General features: G+C 38.1%; 2 protein-coding genes and 2 pseudogenes across 2 annotated transcripts; 3 read left to right on the top strand and 1 right to left on the bottom strand.

Annotated features, from left to right (window-relative positions):
* The first annotated feature begins 1935 nt into the window (after positions 1-1935).
* LOC111326767 (uncharacterized) lies at positions 1936-5103 on the top strand. The gene is made up of 4 exons (XM_022930845.2): positions 1936-1957; positions 3192-3277; positions 3934-4296; positions 4643-5103. The coding sequence occupies exons 2-4, from the start codon at positions 3199-3201 to the stop codon at positions 5017-5019; spliced, it is 819 nt and encodes a 272-aa protein (XP_022786580.2). The 5' UTR covers positions 1936-1957; positions 3192-3198; the 3' UTR covers positions 5020-5103.
* Positions 5104-9350: 4247 nt separating this feature from the next.
* On the top strand, positions 9351-12100 carry LOC148741133 (neuropeptide FF receptor 1-like; annotated as a pseudogene).
* Positions 12089-12588, top strand: LOC148741132 (galanin receptor type 2-like; annotated as a pseudogene).
* A 3298-nt stretch (positions 12589-15886) lies between these two features.
* On the bottom strand, positions 15887-17662 carry LOC111346857 (beta-1 adrenergic receptor-like). Its single transcript, XM_022954117.2, has one exon. The coding sequence runs from the start codon at positions 17373-17375 to the stop codon at positions 16458-16460; it is 918 nt and encodes a 305-aa protein (XP_022809852.1). The 5' UTR covers positions 17376-17662; the 3' UTR covers positions 15887-16457.
* Positions 17663-19666: the final 2004 nt, after the last annotated feature.

Here is a 19666-nt window from a genome sequence, read left to right as displayed (position 1 = left end):
GACCTCTGCCTTATTGACGGCACTGAAGATAGTAAGAGATATGAGATTTCATCAAAATTTCCAGGCCGAATATAGTACTTTCATTATAGTACTTTCATCATAGTACTTTCATTAGCTTACTCGACTCCAGTTATCAACTCATATTTCGAGTCACCTTACATGGAAATAGGGACCTTAAGAAACCACGACGGCGACGGCAACGAGGACGTGAAAAAACAAGAGATCTAATTGGCAGAACAATAGCTCAGCACGTGCGTTTTGAAACTTTGTACATTTCTTAGCCGTCCTATGCAAAACAACAACGTGAAAACGCCAAAATTTGCGTCGTCTGTGAACCGAAACCGCGACGGCAAATTATTTTAACTTCCATTTGGAACTCAACGGCTTCTTTATACGTCATGCTGAAGTTGAGCCGTGGCGCTGTATGAGACAGTAAGCTCCTGCAGCCATTTTTGAAATTCTAACTAAGAGTAGAAATTCATTTTTTAATCGAAGTCTTCCTTGGCGTCGTCGTCGTGGTTTCTTAAGGTCCCTAATGTGAGGCGCCAACCGCTGCGGAGCTTAAAACAGGATTCAAATATTAAAACTTTCTGATCAGAATTAAATAGAATTTTAAAATAAATCAATTACTTCATTCGCGCTTGTTGGATACAAGATTAATCATAGCCAGTTCGGTGCTACTCGCCTCGTTGGCCGAGATTTAACATGTCATACCCTGAGCGCGCTTATGGAATAATTATTAGGTACAGCCTCTAACTATTTGTTTTTTCATAAAAAAAGTAAATTTTGTAATTAAAAGGGTTATCAACCTTCCGAAAAAGGCGTTGTTTTCGCTTTTTCATCAGGCCTGCCGAGTCCAGGGCGAGGCGAGTGACAATTTGAACAAGTAGAGACATTTTTCTGCAAAGAATCAAACGCCTTTTTCCCCTCACGTTACGTTCCTCTCAATTTAAAGAGCCTCTTAAGTCCTGAAGAAGAAAGAAAATTTAAAGAAAAAAGTCTCACCCGTTCCCAAAGTGCCAAAATAAATTTTTTATTTACCGTCTCACCATGTGTTTTTAATTTCATCGCCTTTAAAATTATTGAATTAAGTATGCTTTGTTAGACATTCGTGGAATGATTGAAATCACCTAAAATGACAAACACACAAATGCTCCGGTGTTGCTAGAATTTTCCTATTTCCATTTGCAACTAAACGTTAACGATCTGGTTCGTATAAATGCCGGCCGCTAAGCTCTCTCCTTAATCGCTAATCCTTATTTTTCGTCAAAAACGTTCGATTGATCAATTTTGCTCATGCTTTATGAATCATTTCCTAAATAAATACATTTTTTTCTGCTTTTTTTCTGCTTTTGCTCGCACAGTACCGTTTCAAGGAAATTTTGTGGTTGAAAGGTTGTTCCTAAGATACGGCCCAAATCGATTCTGTTGTAATGCTTGAAGGATAGAAAGCAGTCTTCTAGTAAATTAGTCATATAAGGACGCTACAATATAATTTTTGAATATTAATTTGAAAGCGTGTCTATTTTCAGTAGCCTAAAAGTATTCCCAATAAGATGAATTCTCCAACTGTTCTTTGGCTTCAAAGCATTGGAAACGCAAGACATGACATTTACTAAAGTTTAACATGTCAAAATAATACAAGATGTGTTGCACTCTGTGCTCCTTGAATTAATTAAAAGGGTAAGTGCACTTTTCAACTTTCTATGCCATTTTCCATCGCGAAGAGGAAAGAGATAATTTTAATTGATTTTAAACTTTTTCTTGCACACCGCTCAGAAATCAATACTAGCTTTCATGCGCTTCACTTCGTTGGAGTGTTATTAGTCGATTGTCAAACAAATTTCATATTGCAATAGATCATGTTGAGTAAACACCTGTGGGTTTTATGTAATTGAGAATCAATGTTTTGGCTACACAGTATGTGCTCTGTACGTCAACCAGGTCGGAGAAACAGGTAAGAAACAGTTAAAACCCTGCCTGTCCGACTCAGGTAAAACTAAAAAAAGTCATGGCTTTGAGTGCAATTTCATTTGAAACTTAATAAGTTTTTACCCTTTGTCGCACCTCTATATAAAGCAAATACGCACATTATTTTCTAGTTTTACTGATATACGGCCACGTAGAAATCTACCCTGACCACTAACTTTATGAATTGCGCTGTAAATGTCGAGGGGTTGGGGAATTGCCAGATGGCTGGGAGAATTTTGTCCAGGAGTTTTATCCAGCCTCTACTTATGAAGTATTTTCTATTTGTGTTTCATTTTTCACCAGTCTTTCATTTTCAATGTTTTCCCATGAATGCTGGTGTAGCCTTTTTGCCCAGACAGTCCCTTTTAATTTAATTTGTTGTCAATTGAAGCTCGAGCACACAGCGTTGGAGTTGAGTAGTTATAACAGAGAACTTATTTCACTCAACTAGTAAAAACTCTACTCCTTAACTAGTTTTTAGAAGACAAGATTATAGCTATCGTTTTTTAAATGTTTGTAAAATTCTTACTGATTATAATCAAGTTAGTCAAAGTTCAGTCTAAGCAGTTGTCTATCAAAAATAAATCCCTTGTCATCACTGTCGTTAATCAAATGAAGGTCCAAATTCATCGCCGACGATAGTACCTAAGAGCAGTAGCAGCTGGATTCTTTTCCTTAAACTACCTCCACTAGGTCTGCTTCACCGATCTTTTCCGGAAATTTCTGCGAGTAGCAAAAGGTCCAAAGTCAAATTTACAATTTAAGTGTGGGGCGAACAAACTGTATGAAATGGCGTCAGTTTGAAATATTTTAACTCAGCCTTCTCTCGTCAAAGACTCGTCAAATACTTAGAACAATAACTAGTTTTATACGATTGATATCGCGCTAGATACACAACCTGTTGGTTAAAACAAAAGTCTTCAAATGCATTGAGCATACCTTGACCGACAAACTATCATATCTCAATAGACCACTTTCATAAATGGCTGCCAGATTAATATTCTTTTGTTTAAATTTAAATTAGCCCTACTGGTCTCGTTCTCCAGTACAAAATTCAAAAGAATACATTATCTCAAGCGAGGCCAGTAGGGCTAATTTAAATTTAAACAAAAGAATATTTATATGGCAGCCATTTATGAAAGTGGTCTATGATCACCACATCTTTTTTCCTGTCATCGGTTAAATGAATATTAACAGGGTTCAGTTTCTTCATCCACTAGTAGTAAGATGTTTTTTCTGAGAAGATGGCTCAGGATTATAGTGCTATTGCTGGTTGCCGTGATGGAGATTTTTGCTCCTGATCCAGGTAAAACACGTATTGCTGACTGGAATTCTCGATGTGATTTAATGGGTCATTTAAAGAATAAGTATTACCTTTCATCAAAGTTCTTTTGCCTTAGTTTAGTTTATTAGCTTCGCCGACAGGCAGGGACACCGCAACAGCTTTCGCCAATTACTGCGGGCCCAGTAAACCCACCCATCACACCCCAGGGGAGGACATCCACCACACAGTAATCTCGTGCGTGGGAAATTAACGTCTCCTACTCCCAACCCTGCAGGAGACGGGACCACCATTTATTCGTCCTTATCCGAGAAGACTAGAATATCTATCCATTTCTTGATATTATAGAAAGGTAGCAAATTCTCCTCAGTTATTTTAAGACCATGAGTATTGGTCCGGCCGGGACTCGAACCCTCTCGCACAACACAATCCGGCGCTCTAATTTGCTCTACATTTCTCAATGCCACAAATAAACATAAAAAATATTGTGTTGATTTACTGGCTTAAAATAAAAGGCCACTATATCAACAACATTAGTTTCCATAAAAAAAGTAAATAAATAGAACACTAGATAAAATGAAAATAAAAAAAGTCGTAATAACAATCACTCAAATATTAGCTTGATGATGGTTAGAGCATTAAGTTAAACCATCTTATTCTTTTGCATCATTTTTCACTAGGAAAACGTGTTCTGGCAAGACAAGCAGACACCTCCTATTCTCCAGGTACCGTGACAAAGAATTACATCGCCACATTTGTTGTTACGCTAGACAACGGCAATGAAATTGAATACAGTTACGAGGACATCACGGCAGTAGTATATGATACCACTCCCAACTGGACCAGCTTAGGAGATCGCGTGATTGCACCGTCACCAAAAGATAATGCGAGCGAACAATACCTTCTTGGTTTCGTGACTGGCGATCTTTGTTCAGGAAATGTTACGGAAACGTATGAAATTACTTTGAACAAAGGACATAGAGTCGACAACTACACGCTGAATTTGCTACGTAAACTCCCTTTTTTCTCATCAACTCACCAAGGTGAACATACAAATGTCAGTTCTATTACCTCTTTAATTTTTATACCAAGTCGATTGCTACAATGACCTTATAAGAGAGATTAATGGATTGGAAATTTTGCCTTTCAATTGTTGGGATAAATTTTCAAGACTCTTAGACTGTGATAATTTTCCTGTAAGAACACAGGGCTCAGTTGTTAAAGGGAGCATAATGCTATCCAACAGGTTAATTGCTATCTAGCGCCGGGATAAATGTTAACAAAATGTACTGAGATTGATCCGGTGGATATTGTTATCCATTGTTCGAACAATCAGGGCTAGGCCTGTAGCTCTTTTATAATAGCTTGTTAAATTATTTTCTCTTGCAGTCGGAGCTCGCGTGTTTGCTCGTAGAAGAGACGACTTTTACTTTCGCGGATTCGTGAAAAGAACAAGTTACCATGGAAACATACTTTACATAGACGTGCAACTGGACCAGTCGGAGTCCATTTCACATCAAGCCAATGACAAGAGAGCCATTATCCTGGATGTCATCCCACCATACAGTCACGTGCACGCTACTCAGCGCGTGATTGGCTACTATCCTGGGTACTCAAGTTATCTTCCTGGAACAGTGACTAGACGGAACACAGATTGTTGGGAATCAGCTTACCGTGTCAAATTTGACATGGGAGGACAGCGAGATCAGGATTTTCATGAAATTCGAATCCTGCCTCCAATTGTACAATTTCTATTTTTTCCGTAAAGCGAAAGCGAAACCTTATTTTTCGTTAAAAGATGGAAGAAACAATAAAATTGAACGGAGCAAATTAAATTACTGGAGTCACGATTGGATTGGATTTGTTATTGGTTCTAAAGCTTATAAAGAGGACGAAAAACCAACTAGTTGATATACTGTTGGGGGTTTTACCACTCGCTCGGCCCCAACACTCGCTCGGCCGAATTAACGGGAGGTACCAAGACTCTTCTCTTTTTTTTTTTCTATTCTTTTCCAATCGAGTTGACTTCTACTACAGCGACGCTTCCTTTCTCTCTCTCTAGCGAGGGAGTACTAGCGTATTAAATAGGAAAACCGTAGACATGTTTGGGTTAGCTGACCGTGAGAGTTTCCATAGTGCATCCGTTATTTTGCAGTGGGGGAAACTGGGTGGCTCGCTCCGAAGCACTTGGCGAGCACCAAGGAACCAGGAACCAATGATCAAGCTGCGCAGAAGAATCGCACGCACAAACAGGATCTTCAGTGAGTACAAAACCCAAGGTCAGTTTTACCAACCCAAACATGACCACCTATGAAAATAATTATTCTCAGCTATAATAAACAATTAAAATGTCTGACACGGTAAGAAGGAAATCCGCGAACTGAGCCTAGTTCAAGTACACGCTAAAAATAAAAGATCAAAACTACAAATCTACCAAAACAACACGTAAGCGCAAAAGGCAAGGCTTAACAAAACGAAAAGCTAAACTGAGAAAGTCTCAAAATAACAACTTCCAATTTTACCTCACAACAATACCATCGGAATGCAGTGTTTCCGCCAGACCTCGCCATTGCGGGAATCCCGCGTTGAAATCAGAGATGGCCCCCCCCCCCCCCCAAGAAACAAAAAAGGGCCAACTTGGCCCCTTTCTCTTACCGGTTGCAGGCTTAACACAGCCATAGTATTTTAAAAGCCATCCTTTACAGTGTAAAACTGAACAACACCAAATAGCGGACTGCGCGTTCGATCAATCAGCGCCTGGTGGAATAATTCAGCGTCATAACTGCAAGTAGCTTGGACACAATATAGCCTCGACTTAATGCTGTAGCATCGAACGTGCTCATGGATATTCATGATGGCAAAAGATGATTTCCCGCTTTGGCAACAAGGTCTATCGCGAGTTTAACTCGACGAACAAAGAAGCAGTGGACAGTGAAATGGAGGAAAAAGAATCGAAAGACAATGAAATTGATGAAGAAGCGACTGATAAGACACAGAAACCAAATTCTTCACGTTATGAGAAGACGTTTGATACTCTGTGGTTGAACGACTACAGTTGGTTGAAATACGAAAGTGAGAAGGGGATGTTATGTGAACTGTGTATCCGCTTTGGGAAACAGTCCTCTTTTACTACTGGATGCACGAACTTCAGAACTTCGTCGCTCACAAGACACACTGAGAGCACTGATCACAGAAATGCGTTATTGGCTTCTAACATTAATTTCTTAATTAAATAATTAATTAATTAGTTAATCAATTAAATTTTCCTTGGTACCCTGATGCATTTTTCCTTCTGCAGCTTTCAATTTATTGGCCCCTTTCCTGAAAAATTGGTCCCTAAAAAAGGTTTTTAAGGGCCACTTTGGCCCTCAGGTAAAATTTTCTGGCTGAAACACTGGGAATGGGTAAAAGAAGAAAGCAAGCAAAAACACAAACAAGTAAACAGGGGCTTACAATATTTTGCAAAATCCCTGGTGTGTCATTTTATCGTCTCTTTACTCTTAAAAGATTTCAAACCTTGACGAATCATGAATAAAGGCTGATTCATGAATCATGAATCATAAATCATGAATCATGAATCATGAATCATGAATCATGAATCATGAATCATGAATAAAGGCTGAATCATGAATAAAGGCTGATAGTTTCGAAAGAAACTGTTTGGGGCTGTTTGACGAATCATGGTCTTATTTATTATTATTTATTTTATTATTTATTTATTTTATTTATTTTATTATCATGGTCTTATTATTATTATTTGAGTTGAGCCAATTCGCAAGCACGCATGCAGAAAATAAACGGCGTCATCTTCAGTCATATTAGTGAGTCATCAATATAGAGAAAAAAGACAAAAATACATTAAAACATACATCTTGAAAGCGAAAGGGGTTTGCCTTTATTCTCCTCTGAAAGGGATGCAAATCCTCCTTAAGTTAAAGCGTACTGGAGTTGAGCGTCCCGAAACCAAAACCAAAGTAATAAAAAAAAAAAAACAATCAGAATAAACAGGAGCCTATAACTTGGAGCGTTCAAGTCCCCTACTGAGCCTATGTCACGGCATTTTCACAGAACCGTTCATTTTTAGATTATCATTTCCCGGGAAATAGGCTGCTCGAGCCCACATAGTCACGAGTCAAGTAATAAATTAAGTACGCGCTAATCGTGATTGGTCGAAGGGCCCCCGAACCCCTAGACACAAAAAGCCGGATTTTTTTTTTAGGAATTTTAGAGGATCAGGAGATCTTTAGAAATTTTGGGGATTTTTAGAAAAAATGGGATTTTGGGGGATTTTAGATGATTTGGAACAAAAATTGTTCTATATTCTTTGCCATTTTATTTAAAATTCCTATGAAATGAAAATTTTGTCAAGGACGTGATATAAGCACTACACTTTCTTGAGTGTGAATGCTGTCTCAGTTTTCAAGCTTTTAAATAAGGATAAGGATAAGGACGAATAAACGTAGGCCCCGTCTCCTGCAGGGTTAGGGGTAGGAGACGTTAATTTCTCACGCACGAGATTACTGTGTGGTGGATGTCCTCCCCTGGGGTGGGATCAGTGGGTGGGTTTACTGGGCCCGCAGTAATTGGCGCAAGCTGTTGCGGTGTCCCTGCCTGTCGGCGAATCTAATAAATTAAATTAGATTAAATTTACACACAAGCTAGCAGTTTTGCACTCCTGGCATGGAACACTGATTCATTTGAGTGCCTTTTGTTTATAAAAGTGCTATATAGCGTACAAAGTGTGTTTACCGCTTTCTTTTCAAGGGAGAGCTAAGGTTTCATTAAAAAATAATTGTGAGAAAAATAGAGATTTTGATTTTTAGAAAATTTTGGGATATTTAGGGATTTTTAAGAACTTTTTGGGATATTTAGAGATTTTTGGAGAGATATTTAGGGAAAAAATTGAGAATTTCCAGATAGATTTTTAGAGCATTTTTCGGGATATTTGTGTCTAGGCCTAGGCTTCCGTAGGGAATCCCATTTCGCCTTAAATTCAAACTAAAAGTAGACTAGTCTGTGAAAACGCCGTGACCTAAACAAAAATGTAGACTTGTCTGAGGGTCTCAATGGGGTGCTGGCTTTTACGGTTATCGGCTAAAATTTTGACTCTTTTACGGCTATCGGTTAATTTTTTACAGTTACGGTTAACAAAAAAGTTTAAAATTAATTTCTTTGGTTCCAAAAGGTTAAATATTAATAAACCTTTGTTTTTTTAATCTTTAAAGCGAAATAAAGGTGTTATGGTCATCTCAGGCTTAAATGAGTTATTCTTTTGAAAAAATTTAATATTTGATAAATCATACCACTTCTAATATTATTTTACGCATAGAATTGTGATAGCTATTGTTTAGCCCGAGTTTTCCGAAATCTACCTGCCCCACCCAAGCACTACGGCGTCTTTGATGTTTTGGCCGGTTTTCAAAGTTTTTGCGAACTGGAAAAGTTAGGGTCACATTAGGCAATGTGCCCCGATGACAGATTTTTACACCAAAGTGACCACATTCACACCAAACTTTGCCAAGTGCGACCCATGCCTTAGTGATCAACAGTACGCGTTTTGAAAACAGTGACATCTCTGCTAGTTGCTTTACTCAGGTATTTCAAGCTCGCGATCTCCTGAAAATAACAAATATTAATCCTCAGTAAGAAAACCAGTCTTTCGCTATCGAAACAATTAGCTCCCCAAACATGTGAGGAGCTAATTTAGTTTCTGCAATCCGCAAGATAGAAGACCCCCAAAAATTTCTTGCCACGCGGCATCCTAGTAGTCACGTACAAAATTCATAACTTTAAGAGTACTTACTGTTCAGCTCGCTTTCACTATTTGACTCAAGCAACAGGGGTAGTTCCAGATCCAGCTGCTGCTGGGTCGATAAAGAATAATTTTCTATCTTGCCGCTGATTTTGGCGAGGCGGTAAAGTTTAAGGTCAAATTGCCCAAGACCGAACTTCCTGGCTTGCTCGTTAAGACCAAAAAAGTCAATAACGTTTTTCTTGAACGCTGAAAGTGTCCGATGCTCTTCTTGGACTTTGAGTCTTGCCTGTATCTTTCGCTTGGCCTTTCCTCACCCGTTCGATAAAAACTAACAACAGCTTTCAATACCGACATCGTTCAACTCACATGCACACTGGGTGAAGAAATTGGAGATCTTAAAACAAAAAGCTGTCAACTTGTCCTACAAAACGCAGGCCAAGTGAGGTCAAGGGAGACTACCGGGGTCCTTGAAACGAGCTTGGCCTATAAACGTATGAACCACATGTACGACATGTACGGAGTCAAAGTCAGCAAAATAAGAAATGAAACAGGTCATAAGTAAGTCTAACAACTTCCTTAAAATTAAGAAATTTAGAGAACAATTTTTTTTACGGTTACCTCTTTTGATCCCATTTACGGCTAACGGTTAAAATTTTTCAATTTTTACGGCTATCGACTAAATTTTTGGCCATTTTACGCCTATCGGTTAACCCCATTAAGACCCTCTTGTCTGCGAAAACACCGAGACATAAACAAAGGGCATTTGAAATGGGCTCCTGAACTAAAGGAATATGTCATAAGGGGCCCAAAGGAGCCAATGAAATTCTAAGCGGGAAAACGCATCCTGATCGGCACTGAAAAACAATTTGTCGCGACTTAGAGACATACAAATTGTAATAACGAACTTGAATTACAACTTGAATTGAATAAATGTTTTATCATGCACCGTTCCCTTTATAAATTCTCTGCATGAAAATAATTAGTGCTTTTACCACAAAACGTTGAATGTGGTAACTGGAATTTAATATCGTCTGACGAAATAGCTGAGAAATAAAGTAAGATAAATCCATAATTGAATAAAGATAAATAGATGAATGAAAAAAGAAGCACTCGGTTAGAGGAGTAATCAACGAAGAATTTGTGGGAATAATCTTTCACCATGAATTGAACCGACTTTTTTCCGAAAAAAAAAAAAAAACTCGCTTGTCTTCAAATTTTTTATCATTTCATTTGGTATAGAATGTCCACAGAAAATAAGGTTGGCTAAATACTCAATGTTGCGGATAATTATTACTTTTACTTTTAATCAATAATACTTACTATGAGATTCCTATGAATCCCAATAATACCGAAGAAAATTCCGCCTTACTGACGAGATTCGGTAAAATTTTTCTCTGCCCAAAATAAAGACAGAGAATTAATTGTTAAAAGTCTGGCGATAATGTAAGAAAGGTGTCTTGAGCAGAGAAGTTTGGATGAATAAATTATCAAAGAGAACTGCTGTTGGCCTAAATGAAATTAAAATCCAGATTCGCGCCTAAGTTCGGCACTTGAACAGTACACTCGTAATTGAAAGAAATACTTGACTCATAATTAAAATATAAAAAGGAGACTTGATTGAAAAATAGTAATGTTCACTGGAAACTCTAAAACTTTTGCTGGAAGATTAAACAAAATCCTCTTAAATAGATAAATTTTCGTGAAGGTAAGGACATTGGTTACGATATAAATTGTGTTTTAACCTAGAAACCGCAGACGAGAGAGATTTCACTGAGGCTTTTGAAACCATAACCTCGTGTTTGGTGCTAATTGGCTCCAGCCCATGTGGCACATTCTTGACCAATATAAGCGTTTTTCAAACAATGAACTTAAAGCTATTAAAAATTTTGCGATATTTGGGCCTATTTTGCTGCTTTCCTGTTCTTTTCATTACATCAGTATAATTATCTGGAAAGAAAGCAAGCTCCGAATGTTTTAGCCCAGACTCACAGGATGCGTCGATAAATGATACCAGGGAAGGTCACCAAAAGAAACAGGTATTTATGCCTTTGATACCCTTTGAGTTTAAATGGACAACAGGCGACTTAAAAATGATAACACCTGACTAACTTTCGTTCGACTGTATTGTTGCAATTGTTACATCCAGTTGACGCACCACCGAACGCTTGCTTATCAGTAGCATTATCGGTTATTGGTTCAGCTGGATCACACCTTTTGATCAATGGTTCGCAGATATCATGGAAATAAACAATACTGTAAATCTCACCATCAACATCCCAAAGAACTTGTCAGGAGATTCGTGTAAAACCGAGATGGACGGTTTGGCGGAGAAAGTGGTCTATACCGTTGGCTATACAGAAGTCATCTTGGCGTCTCTTGTGGGGTTCACTATGCTTATCAGTACGGTAAAAAGGAATAATCGACTCCATACTATTACTTATCGCCTGATCATAAACTTAGCCGCCGCGGATATACTGGTGACCTTTTGCAACATGCCGGGAAGATTAGCCAGGCATATAACAGGAAGGTATCACTGGTTTGACGGCCGGGTATACAGGGAATCATCGTCTGCAAAACCGCAAGTTTTATTTCTGATTCAACAGTTTCCTGCTCCATTTTAACGCTGACAGCCATTGCATTCGAGCGGTTTTGCCTTGTTACATTTTCTCTCAGGAAGAATGTGACCTTCGAGATCGCGAAGTTCATGATTGTTGCCATCTGGCTGGCCTCGTTTCTCTCTGTATCTCCTCTACTGTACGCCATGAGCGTCAGCGAAATAATTAACAACTATTCACCGAAGTGGATGTGGTTAGTGGTGGATATTTACCCAGCCGCAAAGCAGCGAGGTAAATATCCACCGCTAACCACCGACACTGGCGTGAATAGTTGTTTTAGTATATGCTAAAACAGTGAGATAATATACGTTAATTTGTTAATTTGAGTGATTTCTTCGCTTGTCACGAATGCAAACCGGGAGGCCATTTTTTCCCGAGTTGCTCGGAGGTAAATAGCAAAGGATATTCGGAGTTTGACTAGCCAATCAGAGCGCGCCTGAACGCTATCCACTGTTTTAGTATATACTAAACGGAGTTATCTACTGTTACGAAGATTGGTCGCCTTTGTTTGACCAGGACACTGCTGCAAAGGTGTACACAGTAATTATGTTTGTGTTTCTCTACTCTTTCCCACTGCTGATCATCTGTGTGTCTCTTGCGTTGTTTACAAGGTACTGATGGATCCGGCCAGTACTCATGGCCCGTCGCTCAAACAGAGCTAGAGAGCTAGACGCAAAGAAAAAACGTTCTCAAAATGCTTATTATTGTGGTTGTGGTCTTCGCATTGTGTTGGCGGCTTCCATTACACAGTGCATTTTTCCTTTATTTTTTTTCAAGTTCATGAATACCTCTGCGGAATTGCTCAAGGGGGATTTAGCATCGGTTCTGTTGGCTTCATCCTTAGCCACGCAACATCTGAAATCAACCCATCTTTGTACGTGGCATTCAACAAGGATATTCGGAAAGGATTTCGAAACATACTGCTGTCGTGTTTGTACACCTGTCATAGGTGTTGCCGTAAATGATATAAAAAAAACAAACGGTGAAAGAACACAAAAATAACTCAGCACGTCTCAGCATGTTTCTAATTTCAACTGACTAAGGGGCCGACCATTTAACTTTTGAGGGGAGGGGGATGGGTGATTTCTGGTCATCAAGAGATTTTTTTTCTAGCAATCTGCTGTGCAGGATATTTTTTTCCGATTGTTTGGTACATTTTTTCTGTTATATTTGGGCTGCATGCATTTTTTTTCTTCCAACAAGCGCTTGCAGGAAATTATTTTTTTCAAAATCACCCACTCCCCACTCAAAAGTTAAATGGTCGGCCCCTAAATTCTACCTATTTCATTTCTACCGCTGAATTAGTAATCCCTGTGTTTTTGTTCTTAATTTCAAAGAACGCTGAGCATGGAACACTTGAAAGATTCAAGCAATGATATAATGACAGGGCTGATGGAAAGAGGAGTCGTTTAAGCGCTGTGTTGTGGACCATCATATGTTGAATTCAAGAGGCTGAACGCTCATACAATTCATCCCTCCCCACCAAGGAGAGCAAACTGATGAAAATGAACAATATAACAGGAATGACGAGCAAAATAGAGCACTGAAAACAACACGGGACACATTCCTTACCACAAGCCGACGCCTTGGCCAAAATTGAAATTGTAGACAATTAAGATAATTTTAGCTGGGAGGGGATGAGGTCGTGGTGCATTTGCTTAAATTAAATCCACAAGGATCAAAGACCAGTTATGGGGTTTTTACAAGTACCGTGAATCTTCATTGAGCGAACAGTGGCCCAAGTCCATATTTCGTATCGTTACGTTCTCAATCCCAATGTTCTTGTTTCTTGGTTGAAATAGTACGTGAAAACGAGTGGCTCTTGTGACGAAAATGGCCGTATTTTCCATATTTACCCTAAGAATGACCTCAATACAGCCAACTCGATTTTTTTGGCAGACGTCATTTCGTATCCAAAACGAGAATCGAATGAGGATCCGGCAAGAGATCACATTCTCTTTTGAAGATCTAACTATAACCTTAAGAAAATTTGAAAGATTTAAAATCGCGCACAGCTCATGTCATCTCTATAAGACCTATAATGATGCACAGCTTATATTTAACTGAGTCCGATGTATTACTAGGCGGGGCGAACCACAAACAATATCAAGCGAAACCTACCTCCTATAACTGCAGCCATACTTGCAACGAAATTTCATTTAAATTTTTAAACAAGCCGCGTCTAAGTTCAGCTTAAAGCTGATTTAAGGAGGGGGCCTGTATAAACATTGTAAATTGAACAAATCATTTGTTGGCTATATAAATATCTAGGTGAAAAATTACATAAAAAATATAATATCTAACTCAATATACAAAATACAAAATTAAAAGAAATCTACAATATATAAGAAGCTGAAAAATTTCATTACTTAGCTATACTATACTAATCAAAAATAAATTCTGAGAGGTTTCCCGGAGAATTTACTTTGTTTCCTATCCTACTGGGTAAAGTATTCCATGAGATAGATAGATAAGCGGGCTTAAGACCTTGAAGGCATTTAAGAACTTGTCAGTAAGTATGATATTTCTTACAATTTTTTAAGGAGGGCCAGCTAAAAGTACCGTATTTTCTATTTTAAGTTTTCAATAACACAAGCTGCTCGCTCGCGTTTGTGACTTGTCCAGGCAGTTCCCTTTTTGTTTTACCACAGCCATCCCATACTACACAGCAATAGTCGAACATCGGAAGTATCATGGAGTCATAGAGCGTAATACAGACCTCTCGATGAAATACTTTGCGAGCTATCCAAGGCATGCTCAGCTTGTTATAGTAACCCGCTGTAACGGAGTTTTTTTTTTAAGGAGAAAGTAAGCTAAAAAAAGCAAAGTTGAAGTAGTAGGCGGTAATGACAGACTGACAAAATGGCTTCTCATTTCATTATATACCAGAATGTGTATTAAGCGGACACCTGCGAGGTTCCGTTTGGTATATAATTTGATACAATTTTTACTGTAGAATCGCGTTTGAGCAAGCCCTTCCGTGATAAACATCATAGAACCAAGCTAAAAATATCTCTATTACTGCTGTAAGAAGCTTTTAAGAAAGATTACACCCGTGCACAACATCTTTATCACTTAAATGGAAGGGTCTAATGGTCTTTTACAGTCACTCCAAATTAGGTATCCAATTTAAACAGTGATGAAACTCAGCTAACTTTCGTTGACGCAGTTGGTTCTTGACGTCTTTTAATTTTCTTCCTCATTAGCCTGAGGCCAAACTCGATGCCTTCAGCGCTGGTTACTTTCGCTTTTTGCATGCATAAGATATATCGGTTATCTTAACTTGTCACATAGACTACGAAACAATTTATCTTCTGCTAAAGTAACAGGTGCGTTTCCGACCAACGAAACATATGAATAAAGGCTGATAGTTTCGAAAGAAACTGTTTGGGGCTGCGTCGGATAGATAGATAGTGCTTTCGCAGCCTCCGCTCATTTCATTTAAACGCGACAAAAACATAGGCAATTTTTTGGTCAGAAGTTCTTTTCAGACTAATGACCAACCAGGCACTTTTAAATGCGCTCGTGCACGATGCAAAACGTGTCCTTTCATTCACAACACTGATAAAATATCGGGACCTAAACGATCCATTAAGATCACCGGTCACTTCACGTGCACTTCCGCCAATGTAATCTATTGCATAACTTGCACTAATTGCAAAAAGATATACATCGGCGAAACAGGCAGAAGACAAGGTGACCGATTCAGAGAACACCTTCGAGACGTGGAAAGGAATGACAAGGACACATCGAAACCAGTCGCTAGACATTTTAATTTACCTAATCATTCTAAGCAACATATGGCAATCTGCGGTCTTTCCTTACACTCAGGTAGCACGGAAAGCCGTAAAAATCTTGAACAAAAGCTCATCTTTCAAACCGGCAGTCTAAATCCCACAGGGATCAACGAACGCTTTTCATTCCACTAATTTATTCTTGTTTTTCTCGTTGCCATGCTCCCACCAATAACGTAGCTCCATTTTCTGCCTTTAAAAGCACACACAACCCACAATTCCTCTATTCGCTCCGACGAAGGGCTAACGCTCGAAACGTCAGCTTTTGTAATCGTTACAGTGGCCAATTTACCATTTCAACTTTGTTGATATATCCAAATTACAACGAAACATATGTTTTATTGAGAAGTAGAACTGCAAATACGGGAAAGGATGTTTTGTTGCATGATGTTTGCTAGTTTTCTTTTTTTTTTTGTTTTGTTTTGTTTTTTTGTTTCAAAAGTTCCGGGGTCAATTAATGACACTTACATTATGCAAAAAAATTGTTATATATTAAGAACACCTTGGCTTGCATATTGGGGCACATCTGAGGGGAGACGAACTGAAATTATTACGATAAACACCTTACCTAATCAGCAAGCAATAAACATAATAAGAAACTTTTTCACAAAATGCCGAATAAATAATTTGTCATGTTGGCATAGAAAACCAAACTAGCTTTTGAAATTTATATATTACGGACTTTGTTTGGAGTTTCAAATAGTCACTATATATATGCTAATCTATTTTCCGTTCAATTTTACTTAATATAAGGTATTTTTTCCCAATGAACGTCTTTCACCAGAGCTTTTAACAACTAGTTCGAATTGATCTTAGCGAGGCTCTTTGCGCGAATTTCGTTCGTCAGCATTGGTGATATCAAGGGAGGTTTTGATACGTTACGGGGTGAAGACGAAAAATCATTAAAACTTCGATTTAAAACCTCTAAGTGACACATTTTTCATGCAAATTGTTTTTTACGCGACAGCCTGGTTTAAAACTGCGAACTTGTCTGGTTTTTTAAATGTTAATTATAGGTTTCACCGAGGTAAAAGCTATAATCAATATACACATTCACCTATCGCCTTCTTTACAGCCTTCCTGAAGTCCCTACTTCTGATGCAATATATGAAAGGGTTAAAAGCCGAGTTGCCGAATTCTGCCAGGGCTCCCCAAAACCAATAGCCATTTATTATTAATTTCTGGCAATTATTGGTAGTAAAGAACTGAATGAGCGAGATCACCAGACTTGGGGTCCAACAAATTGTGAAAACACCAACAACAATTCCAATAGTTAGAGCGGCCTTACGGTGTTTAAGCTGCGTGATAGCTTGATCGGCACTAATTCGAGTCCCTACGGAGGCTGAAATTTTTCGCATTTGAAAGCCTGCTGCTTTGAAGATGTGATAATAACAGATTGAGATGATCGTTAAAGGTGCTATGACAGTGATCACTGTCGCGGCCAGCCATAACTTTGGTAGCTGAAGGGGATCTGTAATGAAGAGACGCAAGCACGCAAACAACAAGGAAAATATCCAGATGAAAGTTATTGTGCTTCGGATGCGTTTCCAATTCATAATTTCATTGTAACGCATTTTAGTCACCGCTATGTAGCGATCCACACTTACTGCGCATAAGCTGAAGGTAGTGGCTACGATCGTCTGCATGGTCAGGACCTCAATGGCAGTCGAAAGCTGGTTGTCACTTTTCCAGATATTCAACACACTCTTTGCAACCCACAGAGGGTTCATAAACAGACCCACTGAGAAGTCTGCGACCCCCATGGAAGCAACGAAGGCATTGGAAGGAGTCCTCTGGCTTTCAACTCTGTAAATGGCCGCTAAAATGAGTGCATTTCCGACAACGGAAAGTAGCGCCAACACGCTGTTCATCGCTGACAAAATCACTATTTCGGCATTTTTTAGTGCACCAGAACAGTCCTGAACCAAAGTAGAATTTTGCGGGCTTGTGGTGTTCATATCAGGCGGCTTAGATTCGAAAAATGGGAGGAAACGATGAGGAGTTTCCGAATGCCCTGAGGCAGTCTTTTTTACAAGTAAATAGTTTCGTGAGAAAAACTAGAGTAAAATGAAATTGATACGACGCAGGGCAGACTATTATTTCCAAAGTTGATTATAGATTTGAATTCATTATTGAACAGATGGCGACTCTCCAAAATGATGGACATTATCAATGCAGAACCATTATAGCGCCAAACCGTGGCATTTGAAAGTAATTTGTAGTCCTCTAGGGTTCGCAAGTGGTATTTAATTTAAGGCAATGTTTTTCATATAGGGAATAACCACCAGAAAGTTTGATTTTCTACATTGGTAAGCGGGAAAAAAGAAAATGTTGAGTGTTTGTTCCGGGAAGGAAAAAAAATTTAAATTTCTTACGAAGGCTTCTAGAAACATGAAAAAAAACAAAACAAAAAAAAACAAAAAAAAAAACAAACAAACGAGACAAATGTTTATTGAAAAGCGAAGTATAAGTAGGCTTAATTTTGAAAAAATTACGCTCATTATTTAATGGCTTCATCTTTACATTGTGGGTGCTACAAAAACAGACAAGTGTCTATTAGAGGCAATTAAAAGGAGGCTTGCCCCCCTACCCATGGTATAATCAACCACGTCCCTCTTGTTAATAAACTCGCACGGACGAGCTCCTATAGGTCACAGATGCTTTGTAAAACTTCCTAAATAATTTTTTAAAAAAGAAAAGTAGAAAATAAGAGTAATTATACCTTTCACAATCTCTAAAGAGGCAAGTTAACTCTACAATTTTGTCTTTTTATTGATGTCGCCAGGTATCTGCGGGTGGCAAGATTAAAATTCTATTTGCATTGACAGATGTTTTATTTCGAAACAAACAAATTTTGAAAGAAAGTATGGTCAAAAATCAGCATAAGCAAGAGTTTTATAAATTTACTCCTCTCTCGAGTAGTTGTAATATGAACGCTGCAGAAAAAAATCTCACTGTACTTTTGAAGCATATGTTAATGAGTAAACAGTTTAAAGCAGCCGCCAAAAAGGTTGGTTTTTTGCCGTAGGTGTTATTCTTGAACTTTCAGAATTAAATACTGCCTCTTTAAACTGAGTAATAATCTTTGATAATGATAATAAAAATGAAAATAAAAAATAAAAAATGATAATAATAAAAAAAAAAGAAAAGAAAAAAAAAAAGAAGAAGTGAACAAATGGCTATCATTGAAGAAAGGAACGGGGAACGGAGGAGTGGGAAGGGAGAATGGGGACTCTTGAAATTAAGGAATCTTTAAAAACGAGAACCTTTAAAATGGTGAATCTTTAAAATGAGCAATGTACATGTTTCACTTTCTAGTGAAGGAAAATAGCAAGTTGAAACGTCTCTGCATAATCTGTCAACGTTTTACAACAAATCAGATAAAATGCCAAATTCTGGACTACAGGCAAACAACTATCTCTTCTCTCTCTCCCTTCTACCAGTTGCCCGAAAAAGGAACGCCGCAGTGATCAGGGTTCAAAAGAATTTTTCAGCTTTTACTGAGAATTTGTGGGCTCTTGTCAAGGTTCATTTTTTTCCCAGCTGCCAATAATAAATGATCAGTCAGCACATTTCTTCAACACTCAACATTATTAAATTACTGAAATAATTAAGTATTAGAACACTTATTTTGATCAACATGTTTGGTTGCGATAATTCCCTTTTAATTACAAAGCGAGTGAACGGCTCAATTTTTCAGTGTTTGTCCAAGTGTAAAAGGGTGATGCAACGGCGGTTACACAAACTTGCTTGCTACACGCTTGAAGGAATACGTAGAAAACTAAATACTGTAAACAAAAGTACTCCTTATAGCAGGCTTCAAATTTCGAAACTTTATACTCGTGTACGTCTCCAAAAAGCTTTTAAAACTTTTCTTGGCTGCGTTATTGTCTGATATGAAATGTTCACCATAACAAGACAGAGACTTTTACTTCAGTTGGACAATCAATAAGCATAATGTTTTCAATAAAATTCCAGTTGTTTGGTGAAAAATCGCCGGTAAGTGTGCTAAAAAATTTCCGGCTGCCGCCGGCAGCCGGCTGTTATTTTGAACCTTGAGGATCACACTGAAAACGATGTAGATCAGGGTATTCAATTATAATTGCTAATAGGGCTGTTAAATGACTTATCATTCAGGCTAATATAAATATATATATATATATATATATATATATATATATATATATATATATATATAAACGATTATTTAGGAAAATAAAAATTAAAACTTGGTACTACAGATCTGTTT

Source organism: Stylophora pistillata, chromosome 1 (genome assembly GCF_964205215.1).
Source record: "Stylophora pistillata chromosome 1, jaStyPist1.2, whole genome shotgun sequence".
In the NCBI taxonomy this organism is placed as follows: Eukaryota; Metazoa; Cnidaria; class Anthozoa; order Scleractinia; family Pocilloporidae; genus Stylophora; species Stylophora pistillata.
Note: the sequence above shows the minus strand (reverse complement) of the source record. Positions and strands in the feature narration are given on the sequence as shown.